Source organism: Hippocampus bargibanti, linkage group LG01 (genome assembly GCF_051943395.1).
Source record: "Hippocampus bargibanti isolate YZ-2025 linkage group LG01, ASM5194339v1, whole genome shotgun sequence".
NCBI classification, from domain to species: domain Eukaryota; kingdom Metazoa; phylum Chordata; class Actinopteri; order Syngnathiformes; family Syngnathidae; genus Hippocampus; species Hippocampus bargibanti.
In genome coordinates, this window is record NC_142734.1 from 27,240,196 (window position 1) to 27,257,711 (window position 17,516).

Here is a 17,516-nt window from a genome sequence, read left to right on the forward strand (position 1 = left end):
GAAAATTCAAAGTGCCTTTCTGAGAGAGGGTGAATCGGCAGCGAAACAGGCCAAAATCCAGATGGCAAATTGCAAAAGTGTAGAACAGACATGTCCAAAATCCTGCCCGGGGGCCATATGCAGCTCTTGGTTAATTTTCATTTCGCCCGCAAACTGCCGTCATAAAATCAATCAAGTCTGATCCGCATGTACAATAAAGACATTGGGCAGTTGCGCTGTTATCTGTGCGTGGTTAGTGATGTCATCTAGAGCAGAGGTCAGGAACCTTTTTGACTAAGAGAGCCATAAAAGTGAAATATTTAGAAATGTTTTTCAGTGAGAGCCACACACACGCGAGCGCGCACGCACGCATGCACACACACACAGATACACACACACAAAAATCACACGCACGCGCGGCCACTTTTCAACAAAATGTCAGAATATATTATTTAAAATAACTTTGTGATAGTACTCACCGTTAACATGAATGTTTTTCCGTTCCTCGTGATTGGTAAAAATCCAGCCAAACAATCGGAATGAAATTCAACTTGTCGGGTCCATAGGCGAAGTAAGTGCTAGCTAGCCTGCACACGGCTCATTAGCTTCCACACTTGCTATCTGCAATATACTTCTCGCAGAAGTATATTGATGCTAACGTTAACATGGGGCTTGTTAAAATGTCACTGACATTCAACTGTTTCATCGATTGTATTGTATCGATTGCATCTTTAAACCAAGAGTGCGATCGAGAGTAGTCAAAATCACCATTTCAAAAACGGTCATTTTCAATTATTTTTTTAAATTCTAAAATAGTGATTTTTAATTTATAAAATGGTGATTTTAATTATTTTTATTTTTATAAAATGGTGATTTTCCATTTTTTTTATTTTAAATGGTGATTTTCGAAATAAAAATATATAGTGGTGATTTTCAAATTTTTCTTAATTCTAAAATGGTGATTTTCCATTTTTTATTCTAAAATCCTGATTTTCTAATTGTTTTTAATTTTCTAAAATTGCGACAAATGTTTTAAAAAAGTGAAGTGAATAATCAATAAAAAAAATTACATTCTCAATTGAATTTTGATCTGCATATTTCAAAGGAAACCAAAACTAATGCTTAAAGGACAACCGACATAACTTTTGTGTTTCCTAACTGACATCAGAAAAACGTTTTATAGCATCGAAAATACCCCAAACACACAGTATGATATTTTTAGTCAAAACACCAATAAAAATGACTTAAAGTGTTTTCAGAAAGTCCCGCCCCCGGTTCGTGACGTCACGCCAAGACGTCTTGCTCGAGAATCAAAACAATGGCTTTAGATTCGGAGAATATGCTTTCTTGTTACACATCCAGTTATGAATATGATTCAAATAGTTCTGAAGAGGAAAGCATACATGTTTGCAATCAATTAAAGAATTTATTCTGTGTCATTTTGAGGCAACATTGGGGAGAAATGTATCACCAAAAAAGAGGCAGAAAATGGCGAGCGAGCTCCGTGTGAGGAATTAATCAGCCCGTTGAGACTGATTAATTCCTTACATGGAGCTTTGTCGCCCTCTTCTGCCTCTTTTTTGGTGCTTCACGAAGTTTTCAGACCAGCCAAGTACAGCCAAATGCATTGACTGCTACAATGTGTCCTTTTTCCGGTCAGGGGCGTTCCTTCAGTGACATAGGGTGAGGACTCGTCACCAACTCAAAAACAACTTGTCCAGAGTCTCCGGACAAGTCGTGTCCATAATTTGTAAAATCACTTCAAATGACTTCTACTGAATGTATTTTACAAAGATTCCACCACATATAGCTATATTTTACGTTTTAAGACTCGCGTTGAATATTCAGGAAGTCTTGTTTTCGAGTTGGTGACGAGTCCGTACGTGACGTCACTAAAGGAACGCTACCTGACCGAGAAAACGACACACAATGCATTTTAGGTACTTTGTTTGGTCTGAAAACTTCGTGATGATCCGTGTTGATTGAGAAATTAGAAGGAAAACACATAAATAACGCGATGGTGAATCGTTGTGTGTTGCACCAAAACTACGATTTGATTCTCGCTGACACAAATTCCCAGCAGACAAATCAGCTCATTTCCAACGGAGCTTGGACACCATCTTGTGCATTTTCTGGGACGCTACATTGGAGTGCTGATGGCTTGAATTGATATCCAAGGACTTCTTTAATCCATTGCAAACATTTATGCTTTCCTCTTCAGAACTATTTGAATTATATTCATAACTGGATGAGTAACAAGAAAGCATCTTCTCACAATGTAAAGCCATTGTTTTGATTCTAGAGCAAGGCAAAGATGTCCTGGCGTGACATCACGAACAAGGGAGGGGGACATTCTGAAACTCGCAATTTCCGGGGTCATTTTGAAGTAGTTTTGGGACACTTTAACTCATTTTTATTGGTGTTTTGCCTTTGACTAAAAATATCAGCCTGCGTGTATGGGTAATAAGACAGTCAGTTAGGGGGTGCGGTTGCAGGGCTTTTGAGAGGTTGACAATCCGTGAAGTACAGCGGTACCCATATGGGTGTAAACCAGGGGTGTCAAAGTCATTTTTTGCCGCGGGCCACATTGTAGTTATGGTTTCCTCTCGAGGGCCGTTATGAATTTGGGGAACCCATTAGAATGTTTAAATCCCTTCAAATATTACATATAGAGAACACAGCAAATTCATGAATAACTCGTTTTCAAATCTGAAGTCAAGAATAATGACTTTTATTGTGGTTGACATCCAAAAATAAGAAATTTTGGCTCAGATTTTAGCAATCATCATGGAATTTAACACGTTTGATTTGCTTTCGCGGGCCGAAAAAAATGATGTGGCGGGCCGCATTCGGCCCGCGGGCCTTGACTTTGACACCTGTGGTGTAAACCATGAGATATCGTGCTGTCATAGAGTGACGTAAGTGCTGTACAAGCTATAACAGTGTCTGAATTAACGTACGCCCGGACGCCCGGGGCGCGCAACTTTTAGGTTGGGCGTACAATTTACAGAACGTCTCCGCCCAGGTGGCCGACAACTTCTTCAAGAAAGAAAAAAAAGAACGATTTTTTTTTTAAATCAAACGTTTACTTTATTCAATAAAGCAAACGCTGACAATTGGGGGGGGGGGGGGGGAGCCTGAATTTCCTTTATTGGCAGCAATTTTTTAGTATTTTAGATGCTATAAAATCTTTTTCTGATGTCAGTCAGGAAACAAAAAAATGGTGTCGGTTGTCCTTTCAGATAGCTGAAAACTAAAATAAAAAACACAGAATGGCTCGCTGAAATATATTGAAATTAATTGCTGTTATATGTAAAGTACGTCCGCCAAGGTTGCCCCGCCCCCTCTATATTTTTAGCCCACCAAATCTGGCCCCTTTTACAAAAAGTTTGGACACCCCTGGTGTCGAAAGAGACCTTCAGTCAAGATTGAATGATTTGTACAGAAGTAGGAATGCTGCAGTTGTTTGTTTCACGTCTTATAACAATTCTTTTTCCTCCATATATGTGTTTGTAATCAACAGGCTTGCGAGCGTGACGTGCAGTGCGGACTGGGTTTGTGCTGCGCCGTCAGTCTGTGGCTGAGGGGCCTTAGGATGTGCTTCCCGAGGGGCACCGACGGCGACCTGTGCCACCCGTTGAGCCACAAGGTGGGAGGTCTGGCGTGCCCTTTCGAGTGATCACTGTCAATCATTTCAAACTCGCAACGACGGGGGTTTATAATGTATGACGGCCAGAATACAAATGGGGGATATCATGGTGGGAAACATAAGGAATATTTTACACAAAAATACGGCTTCATCTAAAATTGTTTTTCTTCAAGGTATTAGTCATACTTTATAATATTAATAATTATAGTTTTAATGTGGACAATTCTACCAGTAAGACAACAGTAAGAATCTGAAATGAATTTTAAAAAAGGACATTATATATTTTTTTCTATTATTTTTTTCACATTTGTTTTAATCACATACATTTTTTAATGATAACTGTTTTTTTTTCTAGTTTTTTTTTGCACCAACTTTACAATCAACCACAATTTTTTCGGGTTCGCGAGAGTGGCTGCCTCACCAGCAGCTCCTGTATTTTGTTTTTCTACTTCTTTCTTTATTTTCCTCATCCTTTCGTAACTTTTTGCTGCTGTGTTACTTCCAGGTAGAGTGAACACTGGCGCGAATGGCTGCCGCTGCTCACCTGCACAAAGTGTATTTGAGAGTTTTGAAAGGCGCTTAGAAATTAAATGTATTATTATTACAGTAATATTATTATATACAGTAAAGTCTCGTTATATCGATATCAGTTATATCGATAGTACTGCTTATTACGATACTATTTCTATGAATGCAAGGAGAACATTTACATGCCGCAGGATCGGATATATCGATAGTCCGGTTATATCGATATTTTTTCCGACTCCTGAGAATATCGATATAACGAGACTTTACTGTACTTAGTAATACCTATGAATTAATATTAAAGGACAACGGACATCTTTTTTTTTTGTTTCCAAACGGACATCAGAAAAACGTTTTATAGCATCTAAAATACCCAAAATACGCAGGCTGATATTATTAGTCAAATGAAAAATACCAATAAAAATGACTTAGTGTCCAAAAACTACTTCAATTTGAAACCGGAAGTGGCCAGTTTCAGAAGGTCCCGCCCCCTTTGTTCGTGATGTCACGCCAAGACGTCTTGCCTTGCTCGAGAATCAAAACATTGGCTTTAGATTCGGAGAAGATGCTTTCTTGTTACTCATCCTGTTATGAATATGATTTAGATAGTTCTGAAGAGGAAAGCATAAATGTTTGCAATCAATTAAAGAAGTAAGTCCGTGTCATTTTGAGGCATCTGGACTGAGATGTAGCGTCCCAGAAAATGCACAAGATGGCGCCAAAGCTCCATTGGAAATGGGCAGATTTGTCTACTGAGAATTTGTCAGCGAATATCAAATAGTAGTCTTGGTGCAACACACAACGATTCACCGTCGCGTTATTTAAGTGTTTTCCTTCTAATTTCGCCATCAACACAGATCAACATGAAGTTTTCAGACCAAACAAAGTACCGCAAAATGCATTGTGTGTCGCTTTCTCAGTCAGTGACAATACCTACCGTAACGTCACGGTAGGTATCGTCACCGACTCAAAAAACTTCCTGAATATTCATCGCATGTCTTAAAACGTAAAATATAGCTATATGCGGTGGAATCTTTGTAAAATACACTCAGTAGAAGTCATTTGAAGTGATTTTACAAATTATGGAAACAACTTGTCCGGAGGCGTCGGTTGTCCCTTAAAGTTCAACAATGATTTTTTCTTTTTTCTGAAACTTAAAACGCAAAATGCGTTTTGCACAAAAGCATGTATAAATCCAAATCCAAAACCAAAATATAAATCGCTCGCTGCAGGAACAAGTCGGCCAGTTTGTTGATGCTCCCGTCTGCCCTCTCCCTCCCCCCCATGCAGGTGCCCTACTCTGGTAGAAGGCAGCACCACACCTGCCCCTGCCTCCCCCACTTGGTGTGCACCCGCTATGCTGGAAGCAAGTACAGATGCACCGAGGACTACAAGAACATAGACCTTCAGTAAAAGGTCCAGATGAATCGCTTTCACGACTTTTGGGGATGGAATTTTGGGGATTAGAATCCCCCCCCTTCGCGACTTTGTATACAGGGGAGTTGGGCAGAGGGTGATCGTTGGTCTATTTTCCAATTCCTAAATGTTGTTGTCGCCAAAGACATTCGTCATTGGTGACTTCCAGGCCTTTTTTGCAGGGGGTTGGGAGGGGGCCTCCATTAATGTCCAAGGTGTGGCCCGGGGGGCCAAATGCAGCTCGTAGTCAATTTTTATCCGGCCCACAGCCTCCCGTCATAAAATCAACAACGTCTGGCCCGCATGTCGAATGAATACCGCTTCTTCTACCCTAAACCATGTGTTGGTGTGTAGAAAGCGAGCTTAACAATCTTCCAATGAAAAGCACGAAGATGAGAATCCACCGTTTAGTATTTTTATGGTAGTCTTTCTTGTAAAACTGCATACAAACAAAAACAATAAGAATGTTGTACAGCATCCAATTATACATATAAAATTACATTAATGTAACAGGCCTATTCTCTAGCTCACTCAATAATTCTATGGTAAGCATGTGAAATGCTTAAAGGACAACCGAAGTCACTTTTTTGTGTCCTAACTGACATCAGAAAAACGTTTTATAGCATCTAAAATACCCAAAACACGCAGTATCATATTTTTACTCAAATGCAAAACACCAATAAAAATGACTTGAAAGTGTCCAAAATCTGCAAAAAATTGAGCTGCGAGAATCAAAACAATGCTATAAATGCTATAAATGATGCTATAAAACGTTTTTCTGATGTCAGTTAGGAAACAAAAAAATGGTGTCAGTTGTCCTTTAAGATAGCTGAACATTAAAATAAAAAAAGCAAATGTGAATCACAGAATGGCTCGCTGACGTAGGGAACGTCCGCCAAGGTTGCACCCCACCGACATTTTTAACACACCAAATCTGGCCACATTTGCAAAAATTTGGACATCCCTGCATTAATGTATTTGTTGTATTGTTTGGCGTGCCTTGGTTACAGGACGCGACAATGCTGTTCTTGCCAATAAAGGAAGTCACGACACAGCGACGATGGTGCCTGCCTTCTATTTACTTTAAATTCAGGACTTGATCTTTCTTTTTTTTGCGCAAGGCACGAAACCCCCCTGAAAACTGCTTTGGTGACGTGATCTGTAATTCTTAGTCTGCCGTGTAATCTAACCAGAGAATGTCACAGAGCCTTGAGGAGACACCTTTTTGTTTCCCTTCCTTAAAGGACAACCGACGTCTCCGGACAAGTTGTGTCTATAATTTGTAAAAATGCTTCAAATGACTTCTACTGACCGTATTTTACAAAGATTCCACCGCATATAGCTATATTTTACATTTTAAGACTCGCGCTGAATATTCAGGAAGTCTTGTTTTTGAGTGGGTGACGAGTTCGCACGTGACGTCACTAAAGGACCGCCCTTGACTGTAAAAAAGACGCATTGTAGCATCACGTCAATGTATTCTGCTGTACATGTTTGGTCTGGGGACCTCGTGTTGCACCCAAAAGCCACCAGAAGGCCAGAAGAGGGCGTCCAAGCGCCATATGAGGACTTTATCAGCCTGTGGAAACGGAGGTGGCCACAGGAAGTCGCCATTTTGTGCCCCTTTTTTGGGTTAGAGATTTTCCCCCAATGTTGCCTCAAAATGGCACAAATAAATTCTTTAATGGATTGTAAACATGTATGCTTTCCTCTTCAGAACTACAGTAAAGTCTCGTTATATCGATATCGGTTATATCGATAGTCCCGGTTATATCGATACTATTTCTATGCACGCACGGAGAAAATTACATGCAAACAGGGTCGGATATATCGATAGTCCCGGTTATATCGATATTTTTTCGGACTCCCTTGACTATCGATATAACAAGACTTTACTGTATTTGAATCATATTCATAACTGGATGTGGAACAAGAAAGCATATTCTCCGAATCTGAAGCCATTGTTTTGATTCACAAGCAATGCAAGACGTCTTGGCGTGACGTCACGAACAGGGGGCGGGACTTTCTGAATATGCCCAATTCGCAGCTCAATTTTTTTGCAGATTTTGGACACTTTACGTCATTTTTATTGGTGTTTTGACTAAAAATATCATACTGCGTGTTTTGGGTATTTTAAATGCTATAAAACGTTTTTCTGATATCAGTTAAAAAACAAAAAAGTCACATCGGTTGTCCTTTAAAATGATTCATTTCTTTTAAAATGAAATTTTATGAGTGTGTTTTAGACATAAGTTCCATAAATTATGGTGCTATTTAAAAAAAGAAATTCATGTAGATTGGGGCAAATGGATCAAATCAGTAAATTAGAAATAACAAGAAGAGACAACAGACGACTATAAAATGACCTGTTTCAGATGTTTGCTATTTTTTAGGCTATGTTCACATAATATATTTATATAACTCAAGTTCCAAAAGACAAATGTAAATATTTGCAGAAAATGAAAATGATACGAATGACCAAAACGTCCGATTAGTTTGGTCTTTTTTTTTCTGTGTGTGTGAATATTCTCAAATTGATGTTGCACATATAAATTCATAAAACATGTCTTCTTAATGGAAAGAAAACGTTTTATTTGGTGTCAGCGATGAGCTTATTTACTTGAGATTCTCCAGAATAAGCCAAATAAAATAATAATAATAATAATAATAATAATAATAATCAGAGTTATGTACAATTTTTTTTATATAAACATTCTTTTGGCATTCTAAAACTGAATAAATAAACACGTCAATGTTCGGGCCTAGAAGGAAAACATTCATCATTTGTGCTCCGTTGACTTGGCAAATCCAGGGTGGGGGCTGTAGAGTTACTCGACAGTCAAGGTGATGATGTCATAGTGCACCCCCGCCTGCTGCTGCTCAAGTTGCGCCAGCTGCTCAGGCGTCGCCTCCGTGTAGACCTCCTGCGCCTGCGTCGTCACCGCTACAACAAAAAAAGGAACTTCAGTCTGGATCGGCTTAGGTCAGACACGTCCAAAGTCAGGGCCAGGAGACAAATGCAGCCAGTGGTCAATTTTCATCCTTCCTGCAGCCTCCTGTCATAAAATCAATAAGGTCCTGCACGCATGTGGAATGAATATATTGGACGGTAGTGCTGTTACCTGCATATGCTAAGTGCTGCCATCTAGAGGGTCAATTACAAACAGCAAATTAGTATCAGTCAGTAGTAGGAGTCATTGACAGAATGAGCCCCAAATTTCAAAAATGGCGACTTTTAATTTTTTATTTAAATTTCTAAAGTGGCAATTTAAAGGACCACCGACGCCTCCGGACAAGTTGTGTCCATAATTTGTAAAATCACTTCAAATGACTTCTACTGAGCGTATTTTACAAAGACTCCACCGCGTATAGCCATATTTTACGTTTTAAGACTCGTGCTGAATATTCAGGAAGTCTTGTTTTCGAGTTGATGACGATCCCCTACGTGACGTCACATTTGGAAAGCCCCCTGCGACACACAATGCATTTTGCAGTTTGGTCTGAAAACATCGTGTTGATGGCAAAATTAGAAAACACATAAATAGCGTGATGGTGAATCGTTGTGTGTTGCACCAAGACTACTATTTGATACTAGTTGAAACAAATTCCCAGCAGATAAATCAGCCCATTTCCAACAGAGCTTCGGCGCCATCTTGTGCATTTTCTGGGACACTACATTGCTGTCATTGATGGCTCGAATTGATATGGGAGGACTCCTTTAATCGATTGCAAACATTTATGCTTTCCTCTTCAGAACTATTTGAATCATATTCATAACTGGATGAGTAACAAGAAAGCATCTTCTCCAAATCTGAACTCCGTGAGCCCATTGTTTTGTTTCTTGAGCAAGACAAGCCGACCTGGCGTGACGTCACAAACTGGGAGTGGGACTTTCTGGAAATCTCCAGTTTCAAGCTGATTTGTGGCAGTTTTTGGACACTTTAAGTCATTTTTATTGGTGTTTTGCATTTGACTAAAAAGATCAGCCTGCGTGTTTTGGGTATTTTAGATGCTCTAAAATGTTTTTCTGATGTCAGTTAGGAAACAAAAAAATGATGTTGGTTGTCCTTTAAGTTTGTAAGCTGAGGTATCACTGTAATTTTTACGCTTTGGGTTTGGACGGGTGCCTGTTTTTTTTTGGGGGGGGAGGGGGGCGTAGTCGAAGCAGCATTATCAGACCTTTACTTATTACTTACTTATTACTTATTACTGTTTCTCATATTTTAACCTTTTTGCGTTTTTTATCCAGGTTTTATTTTGGAGCTCATTGAAGCGTAAAGATGTCCTCCATGTTGTGGCCAAAGCCTCACAACTTGGACACTAAAAATCAATAAAATTCTCCGATGGAAGGGCAAACCTGTGACAGGAGATTGAGCGTCAGCCTCCATTTCTTTTGGTTCCGAATCAGCAGCGGGTAGGAACTGGATTGGACCGTCGGCACTGACCGCAATCTAAACAGAAAGAAAAAAGGAGGCATAGAATCACAATTGCTTTGATGTTAACCTCCCATTGCCCTGTGGTTCATATTCAGCATAAAGACGTGCAAACTCAGGATTATTAGTATACTTTTTAAAGGAAATCCAGCCATCCCTTTTCTGAACCGCTTTATCCCCACAAAGGTCGCGGTGGGGGTGTTTGAGCCTATGTCAGCTATTCTGACGTAATAATCAACAGGACAATCAATTCGGAAAAGAGTCAAAAGGTAACAGACAGCCTTCTTTCGAATTATAAATGCTTGGAAGAACTTCTATGGTGCATCACCTGTTGCTCCTGTAGAAAGACGCCGTCACCCTCATACTGGATGATCTGCCCGTTTGGCATCTGTGGGAGGGTCATGAGCAGTTAATGAGCCAAAGGTCCATCGCCCGCAACCCTCGGAATAAGCGCGACCAGGCACTCACCTCAATGTGATTGCCTTCTGCGAGGACCACGTACTCCTGCGGTAACAAGTGCTGCACGCCGTCTTGGGAGATGATGTACTGCACCTGCGCACGCCATCAACAATGTACAGTGATACCTTGGCTTAAGAACTTAATTGGTTCCCAGAAAATCTGTGTAAGGCAATAAGTGTGTATTCCAAACATTAATTTCCCATCGGAAACCATTAAAATGAGAATAATCCGTTCCCAGGTCCCCATAAAACATAATTTTCAAGTACACACAATATACGTTATTTCATGTATAACAAATGTGCTATGGTATTGTAATTAATTAAATAAACTGTACTATATAATAAAGTCGTTTTACCTTTGCGATGGTCGTAGATGGCTTGATGGAATGGATAGCTTTTTGCATAAAGTGTCTCAAGGAGCTCTGTGTTGTACATTTTAGAAGTTGTGATATTGCAACAGCAACAGATGCAGGCAGACACACTAGAAACTTCATTAATAGCTGGTTCCCGTGCTTCTAGGTTCTCTTCAAATTATACAGATGGCTTGTGCGGGTTATTTCTGGAGCATGATTGATGGGATATTTTAACCTTGCAGTCTACACTCTGCCTTTGAACTATCAATAAAGTTGAAATGAGTCCAAATTTCACTGTTTTTTATCCATGTTCTCAACTTTTCGCTTTTTTTTCACCTTTGTTTTTTTTGTTTCAAGCTCTGTCGTCTCCCTTTTGTGTGTTTCTGTTTCTGTAACCCCTCCCTCGCTCACTGCTGCCTGTGTCCTGCTGCGTGTGTCTCCTTCCGCCTCTACCACAGATCTTGACCAATCACGTGTGGCTTTAACCGAAGACTGGGGGCGGGGAATAGAGGGGAAAAAAGCCGGATGCCATTTTCAGCTCCTTGTTAGGAGCTCCAAGAACCGTCTCGTTCGCGAACGACACATGACTCATTGTGGCGCTCCGTGTGTTTCCCGAAAAGTAGTTTGTATGCCAAGATTATATTCTCGCGAATTTAACGTTCGTAAGGCGAAAGGTTCGTTATCTAAAGCGTTCGTAAGGCGAGGTATCACTGTATACCATCAAAATTGAGATGAGCGATCAAATGAAGAGAATCATGACCGTTACATGTCCTGCAAATCGCTTCCAGTAAATGTAAGATGAAAAAAAAGACAACAGCGACCATTGAGAAAGTTAGCCTAAACAAGCATTGCTTGCTGCGCAGTATGCTAACTGGAATAATGTTGAGCTCCTCACCTCGGTGACCTGGTTGTCTCCCGTCATGAGGTGCTGGACGGTCTGTCCGTCAATGGTGGTGATCTGCTGGATATAGGGGCCCTCCTCCTGATCAGCACAAACAAGGGATGTCGTCATACTATGCGCGGTTTCGGGCTAACGCAAGCTTGCGCTACCTGCTCTGTTAAAGACCGGTCTTGGGCCACAATGATGTGTTCTGGACCAAGAGCCTGAAGTTGATCTGGACTGATGACGGCCTGGTGGGCCTGCAGGGCTGCAAAACATAGCCGTGTTTTGAGGCTCGCCGCGACCCAAAAGTGACTTTTGGAAGACTCGCGGGCTAACGCTTGTGAAATGCTTACACTGCAGCGTGGCTAGCGCCTCCTCGTGACTGTTGACGATGATGGTCTGCTGGGGTGGGGCGGCGCGGGTTTTACGCGTAGTGGTCTGTTCCTGGTTGTGGAGGCGCTCCATGTGGAACTTGAGGTGGCCGTTGCGGTTGAAGCTGCAAAAAAACACGTGCTCGTCAGATCACATGAAGAGACGATGGCGAGGAGAGACATCCATCCGTCATTTTAACATTCGTTTATAACAGGGCTGTCCAAACTTTTTTGCAAAGGGGGGGGGTCGATGTGTTAAAATGTAGCGGGGGCACGGGGACAACAATGGCGTACGTTCTTTACCGGTGATGGGTAAGTGAAGCTTCACGAAGCACTTGTGACGGTTTTTGACTCCTTTAGATTGCACTCTTGGTTGAAAGATGCAGGGGATTTTTAAGAAATTACCTTTGCACTAACCATTGTATTTAAACCAAGAGCACCATCTGGAGGAGTCAAAAAAGATCACAAGTGCTTCATGAAGCTTCGTTTTCCCAATCACTAGTTTTTAGCATGTCAGAGCAGTTAATTTCAATACATTTCAGCGAGCTATTTTTTGTTCCACATTTGCTTTTTTATTTTCAGCTATCTTAAGCATGTGTTTTGGTTCAATTGAAACATGAAAATAAAAATGTAATTGACAGTCAGAAATCAGAATCAGAAAACCTTTATTCGTCCCACAATGGGGAAATTTGCAGTCCACAGAAGCAATTTGAGAGGGGTTGGGGTGGAGGGTAGTGAAAGGATAGAAAAACAAGATACGTATTCTAAGCATTGTAAAATAAAAATGCCAACAGACTGAGATGTATACTGTAAATGTGCAAAACCATTTCATAAAAAAACTGTACATAGTGTAAGTATCAAGAAAAGATATATTGATATATGTAGCTATATTGCATCAACCCATATTTACAGTACAAAGTCCAGTTTTTTTTCACATATGATTATTGAAAATTGTGGTACCTCTCCTTCTTGGAGCGTGGGTGTAGCTGTCTGTGGCTAAAGAAGCTACCCAGTGCTGTCAGGGTGGGGGGGAGGGGGTGGCAGGGGCTGTCCATCATAGCTTTTAGTTTAGCAAATTGGTATTGAATATTCACTTAACTTCCCTTTTTTAACACTTTTTTTGTAACAGTTAAACAGAGGTATTTGTTCTTTTGTTGATTGGCACCATTTTAGATTTTTTTTATTTAAAAATGTCCATTTTAGATTTTTTTTTGGTACAAATTAGAAATACACCATTTTAGATTAAAAAAAAAAAAGAAAATCGCCATTTTAGAAAATAAAAACAAAAATGAAAATCGCCATTTTAGAAAATAAAAAAATTGAAAATCACCATTTTATAAAATAAAAAAACAATAGAAATTTGCCATTTTAGATATTTTTTAATGTTGAAAATCACCATTTAAGAACAACATTAAAAATTGCCATTTTATATTTATTTTATGTTGAAAATCGCCATTTTAGAACAAAATAGAAAATTGCCATTTTAGATTTTTTTTATTTAGAAAATGGCCATTTTAGAAAATTGGGGGGCTCGTTCAGTCAATGAGTCATATACCAATTTGCTGTTCCTAATTGGATTGGATTTGCCTTGCCTTTATTAGTCTCGCAGTGGAGAAATTTACATTTCACACCAGCAAAGTTATGAAAGGAAGATGAAAGATGAAATTGAACCTCTAGATGGCAGCATTTAACACCCGCAGGTCACAGCGCTACTGCCCGATGGATTCATTCTACATGTGTGCCAGACATTCTTGTTTTTATGACGAAGGCTGCGGGCCAGATGAATATTGCAGAATTGAACACAGGCCACATTTGGCCCTCGGGCTGGACTTTGAATATGTCGGGCTTATAATATAAGAGGTGAGGGACACCCTGAATTGGTGGCCAGCCCTTCTAGGGACAATTTGGGAGTGTTCAAACAACCTGCCATGCATGTTTTTGGAATGTGGGACGAAATGGGAAAACCCACGGATGCCAGGGGAGAACATGCAAACTCCACACAGAAAGCCAGAATTGACCCGACATCTCGGCACTGTGAGGCGGACGTTCTAACCACTCGTATACCGTGACAAAATGTAGCCATCAATATATTACAAGGTCAAAAACGTCTGAATGGAAAGTATTTTGTTTCATATCCAGTAAAACGTTGCTTTGTACGTACCTCTGTCCACAAATTTTGCAAGAAAATGGCTTTTCGTTGGTGTGCGTCAGCAGGTGTCTGCGTAGGTCCTTCTTGTTCTTGGAGGCAAAGCTGCAGCTGAGGCACTTGTGAGGCCGCAAGTACGAGTGCAGCTCCATATGAGCCTGAATAATAATAATAACATTCATTTATAGGTGACAAGGATTCTTCAGCCATCATCTGTACTTCTTTGAAGGTGTCGGACGTTTCGCTTCACATCCAAGATGCTTCTTCAGCGAACTAAAGTCTTAATGGTAGTATCGGCCCTATGTATATATATCCCTACTGTCCAGACATGGCGGTGCCGGACACTGCTATGATAGGTCCCTGCTCTCAGGTTGGGGGGAGCAGAGGACTACTCCCTGCGGCTCCACTGATTGTTCCTATTGTCCTGACTAACGACTGGCCTGATTGCCCAACTTCCGGCGGTATCACCTCATCAGTATTACTAACCCTATGTTGCCTAAGCAGGCTGTTGTACGAACGATCCAAATTGAACCTCACACCACCATATCGGTTTAGTGAAGGATTTAGCTGTTTTATGAAAATCACTTCTTTTACTCCTCTTTCAAACCATCTATGTTCTTTCGCTAAGATTTTAACCTCATTGTCGTCAAATGAGTGGTTGCTAGCTTTTAGGTGCATATGTACTGCCGATTGAAGCCCACTAGTACATTGTATTATCCCTGCAATGTTGATAGTCTTTTTTTGAGAATTTGTTTAGTCTCCCCAATGTACTGCTCTTTACAATTTTCATTCTTACAATGTATTGAATAAACTACATTACTTTGTTTTTTATTTTTCAGCCTATCTTTTGATGTACTAATGTTTTCCTTAAAGTGTTTATCGGTTTGAAATAAGTAGGAATTTTGTGTTGCCAAAGGATAAGAAGCGAAACGTCCGACACCTTCAAAGAAGTACAGATGACGGCTGAAGAAACCTTTTCATCGATGAACCATCTTACTCCTGTTAGACTGAGAGCTTACACAGACATATTCATTTATAGGGGCCTTTCAAAACTCTCAGTCACAGGATAAGAATCCAACAAACACCCGGAAAGCTACGTTAGCATTTTGGAGTGAGCCAAAGCGCAGGAGGAGGAACGCTGTCTGTCAAGTGACCCCGAAATCAATCTCACTGAAGTTGATCCAAGTGTCATTGTTAAGCGATTTAGCAGACGTGGGAAGAAAGAAAAAAAGAAAAGAAAAAAAACAGGGTCCTGTGCCCACCTTAACCTCAGCCCAAGAGTTGGAGGTGAAGTCACAATCTGGACACTTGAAGGTGTTGGGATCCACGTGCGCCCGCTTGTGGTTTTCCATGTCCGAGCGGCCTTGGAAGGACTCCATGCATATGCGACAAGAGAATCTCTTGGCACTGATGCTGGGCGAGCTCGTCGCAGGAGGAGAGGGGGGCGCTTCGCTGCTTAGCTACAAGTGGATAGAAATGAAATCATTTTGGAGGGTGAAGGTCACGGATTGGTTAAGGGGGGTGAGGAAAAGTGTACAACATCGCTACCTCCACCTGTTGCAGAACACCGTCGGCCAAACCAGAAGCGAGGTAAAACTTTTCTGTTTTGGGGCTCTGCGCCACGGACTCCTCCACGTCATCATTTTTCTCAATGCTGAAAAAAACAGTTGTTGATGTACTCAGTGGAAATTTATTTCAGATGATTTCTTGATTAGGATTCTTTTTTTTTTGGAACGAGCTGTGTGGTGGCAATGGGGAACGTTGGGCCAAGCCCCGAAAGGCTTTTGCATTTTGGGCCAAGCGATTGATTGATCGATTTATTATTTATAATAATAATAATAATAATAATAATAATAATAATAATAATAATAATAATAATAATATTACATTTCATTTATAAGCGCCTTTCAAAACTCTCATGGTCACTTCACAGTCACAGGATAAGTTTTCTTGTGGGTGAGCAGCGGCAGCCACACGCGCCAGCGTTCACTCAACCCGGAAGGAACTCAAATAGATAGAAAGCTAGCTAGTTAATAGATAGCTAGCGAAATAGCTACCTAGCTAGATAGCTAATAGATAGATAGGTAGCTACACAGCCATCCAGCTAGATAGTTAGATAGCTAATACACAGCAAATAGGTCGCAAATTAGGGTAGCTTTTGGGTTTTTGTTTTAGCAACAAACTAAGTCGAAATGAAATGAACTTGAAAGGTGCACAACAAATTGGTCTTAGTTTATTTATTTATATATTTATATATTTATTTGTGTATTATAACTCGTTTGTTTATTTATTTATTGTACATTAGTTTATTAATTTGTTTATCTGTTTTAGTGATTAATTTATTAATCTGTCAATGTATTTATTATTTACTATTATGACTATTATTATGACTATTATCATGACTATTATTATGACTATTACTACAAATACTATTATTTTATTATTGAATTTAATAAATGTTAAATTCATAAATGAGTAATTAAAAATAATACTAATATAGATGAATGGCCGACTGAAATTTTATCTCATACATTGAAATTTTATCTCATACATTGGGCATTACAAGATGCAATCTACAACACACAGATGGCAGTCAAAATTATTGAATAAAGCAGTGGGTTTTTATACACAGTGAGACCTCAACTTACAAACACCTTATCTTACAAACTTTTCGTCTTACAAACGTCAAATTTATGAAAATTAAACCTTATAATAAGCACTATTTTCATAATACACACCCACCACGGCTGGCGGAGTGATCTTCGGCGGAAGCACACGACTGAACAGCACCGGAGGTTAAGTTACCAACAGTCCTTATGGAAGGTGACTCTCCTTCCATAAGCCATCAACGACCATCAAAAAGGTAAATACAACTTTATTTTACAGCAGTTTAGTTCTTTAATTACAGTCCTTATGTAATGCGCCTCTCTTTCCAAACAGCAATTCCCTTTGTCCTTCGACCTCCAACGCCATTCCATCAAGCCATAAATGACCATCACAAATGTAAATAAAGTGACTTTATGATACAATGCGGTGTATTTCTTTCATTACGATACAATAGCACATTTATTATACATAGAATAAGGTATGCAGTGTGTAGTTTTAAGGCTTATTTACTTGACAAATATATTTTATGGAAAACCCAGGAACGGATTATTCCCATTTTGATGGTTTCCTACGTGAATTTTTTTTTTGAGATACACACTTTTCGCCTTACACACTCTGGGAACCAATTAAGTTCGTAAGTTGAGGTCTTACTGTACACATATGTATACTGTATATATACTGTATGCAGTATATAAA

General features: G+C 39.9%; 2 protein-coding genes across 2 annotated transcripts in view; one reads left to right on the plus strand and one right to left on the minus strand.

Annotated features, from left to right (window-relative positions):
• The window catches only part of prok1 (prokineticin 1), a 9,544-nt gene extending 2,390 nt beyond the window's left edge, over positions 1–7,154 (plus strand). The window contains exons 2-3 of the mRNA XM_089006602.1: positions 3,503–3,628; positions 5,444–7,154. Coding sequence (XP_088862728.1) covers positions 3,503–3,628; positions 5,444–5,566 — 249 coding nt within the window. The 3' untranslated portion in view covers positions 5,567–7,154. The remainder of the gene's footprint in view (positions 1–3,502; positions 3,629–5,443) is intronic.
• A 132-nt stretch (positions 7,155–7,286) lies between these two features.
• The window catches only part of LOC148903667 (zinc finger protein 335-like), a 30,488-nt gene continuing 20,258 nt past the window's right edge, over positions 7,287–17,516 (minus strand). Inside the window, exons 19-28 of the mRNA XM_089006555.1 lie at positions 15,762–15,867; positions 15,476–15,673; positions 14,229–14,371; positions 12,050–12,192; positions 11,864–11,961; positions 11,709–11,795; positions 10,471–10,554; positions 10,331–10,390; positions 9,927–10,020; positions 7,287–8,513 (exon numbers count right to left, since the gene is read on the minus strand). Coding sequence (XP_088862681.1) covers positions 8,398–8,513; positions 9,927–10,020; positions 10,331–10,390; positions 10,471–10,554; positions 11,709–11,795; positions 11,864–11,961; positions 12,050–12,192; positions 14,229–14,371; positions 15,476–15,673; positions 15,762–15,867 — 1,129 coding nt within the window. The 3' untranslated portion in view covers positions 7,287–8,397. The remainder of the gene's footprint in view (positions 8,514–9,926; positions 10,021–10,330; positions 10,391–10,470; positions 10,555–11,708; positions 11,796–11,863; positions 11,962–12,049; positions 12,193–14,228; positions 14,372–15,475; positions 15,674–15,761; positions 15,868–17,516) is intronic.